We start from the raw sequence: 1,427 nt of genomic DNA on the forward strand, positions 1-1,427 counted from the left end.
TGGTAGATGTTCAGGAGATCAGAAACGGAAATGTTAGTCATAAACGGACCTAGTTTGTATCTTGCACGCTCAACCTAAGGATACTTCTTAATCGATTTGCTCGAACAAGCCTCGAACTTCCTCAGCAGAAAGGAGTTCTCCTTTCGAGACTCTTCTTAATGCCGCCTTCTTCTTAGGCGTCGACGACTCGCGTCTTTCAATAGACGCAAGCGGACTGCCAGTGAAAAGTTGGTACATCACGACAGCGCAAGCAAGAAAATCATCTTCACAACGTTCAGAAAACACAGCGTCGGAACATTCTCCGACAAAGCAATCATCATCATTATCATGCTGATCGCGCTGTAAAACCTGACGCCTCAAACCGGCGTGGTGGGTGCAAGCGCAAACAACTGCGCTTCCGAAATCAACTAAATGCACGTCACCAGAGTCGTTGAGAAGAATGTTCTCCAACTTGATATCATTATGGGAAATACCCCAACCATGAAGAGAATCTAAAATCGTCAATAATTGCATGATGACAGACAGAATAGTGGCATCTTCCCGAACTGTAGATCGCCGTCGGAGCCACTCGTAAAGATCTAAACCACCAAGTTCGGATACGATATAGGTCGCATCACAGTCCTCAAAAACGTCGAGGATCTTGGGCACACCATCAATGTCAAGATTCGCAATAAGTTCCATAGTTTCCGCCTCTTCTGGGCCGTGCCCTGCCATATCCGAGATACAAGGGGGGATCGTCTCATACGGGGGCTTCTCGATAATCTTCAACGCGACGGGTCTTCCAGTTTGTCGACATATTGAGCGACAAACCTGCCCGTACGCTCCTGCCGCTATGGTAGACCCGAGCTGGTAGGAAGTATCGAAGGCCGTGAGGGCGGCATCACTGACTACTCTCATAGGTGATGTTGGAGGAGTAGTGCAACATGTACTGCATGGGGAAGACTCTTCAATGGTAGTAGCGTCTCGTCGAGGTTTTAGAAAGGATAGTTGCAGTCGAGGAGTTACCGAGTCTTCTTCTTCTGAGGGTACATTGAGGGCAGCAGTCATGTTGAACGCGGAGGGGAAGGGTAGTCGAAACGACAATACTTCGACCCTCCGGGGCGCGAAAACTGAAGAGAATATTAACCGAAGTGAGAAGCAAAACTCGATGAGCGATGGATTTCCCGTTGCTGCGTTGAAGCTACTTTGAAAATCCCTTTCGGTCTCGGACACTCCGCCTTCTAAACGGCTAGCAAGGTACACACCAAAAAACTCGACAACTTACGAATCACAAACAAGATAACGTCTACTAAACTCCGTTAAACGGCTTGCTAAGGTAAGTACAAGGGAATTTCACTGCTCTACTCTGACGGCAGTCCTCTGCTAGGAGAACAAAATTCTTAGAATTCTGTAGTCCTCGAAACTTTCATGTACAACCACAAGTTTAC

General features: G+C 47.4%; 1 protein-coding gene across 1 annotated transcript; it reads right to left on the reverse strand.

The window, feature by feature from the left end:
- Window positions 1-390: 390 nt before the first annotated feature.
- Pmar_PMAR026823 (conserved hypothetical protein) lies at window positions 391-695 on the reverse strand (the record flags this gene model as incomplete). The annotated part of the gene is made up of 1 exon (XM_002787311.1): window positions 391-695. A coding segment is annotated over one exon (305 nt), but the record flags the coding sequence as incomplete, so codon positions are not given.
- Between the last annotated feature and the right edge of the window lie 732 nt (window positions 696-1,427).

Source organism: Perkinsus marinus (assembly GCF_000006405.1).
Source record: "Perkinsus marinus ATCC 50983 genomic scaffold scf_1104296929438, whole genome shotgun sequence".
Classification (NCBI taxonomy): Eukaryota; Perkinsozoa; order Perkinsida; family Perkinsidae; genus Perkinsus; species Perkinsus marinus.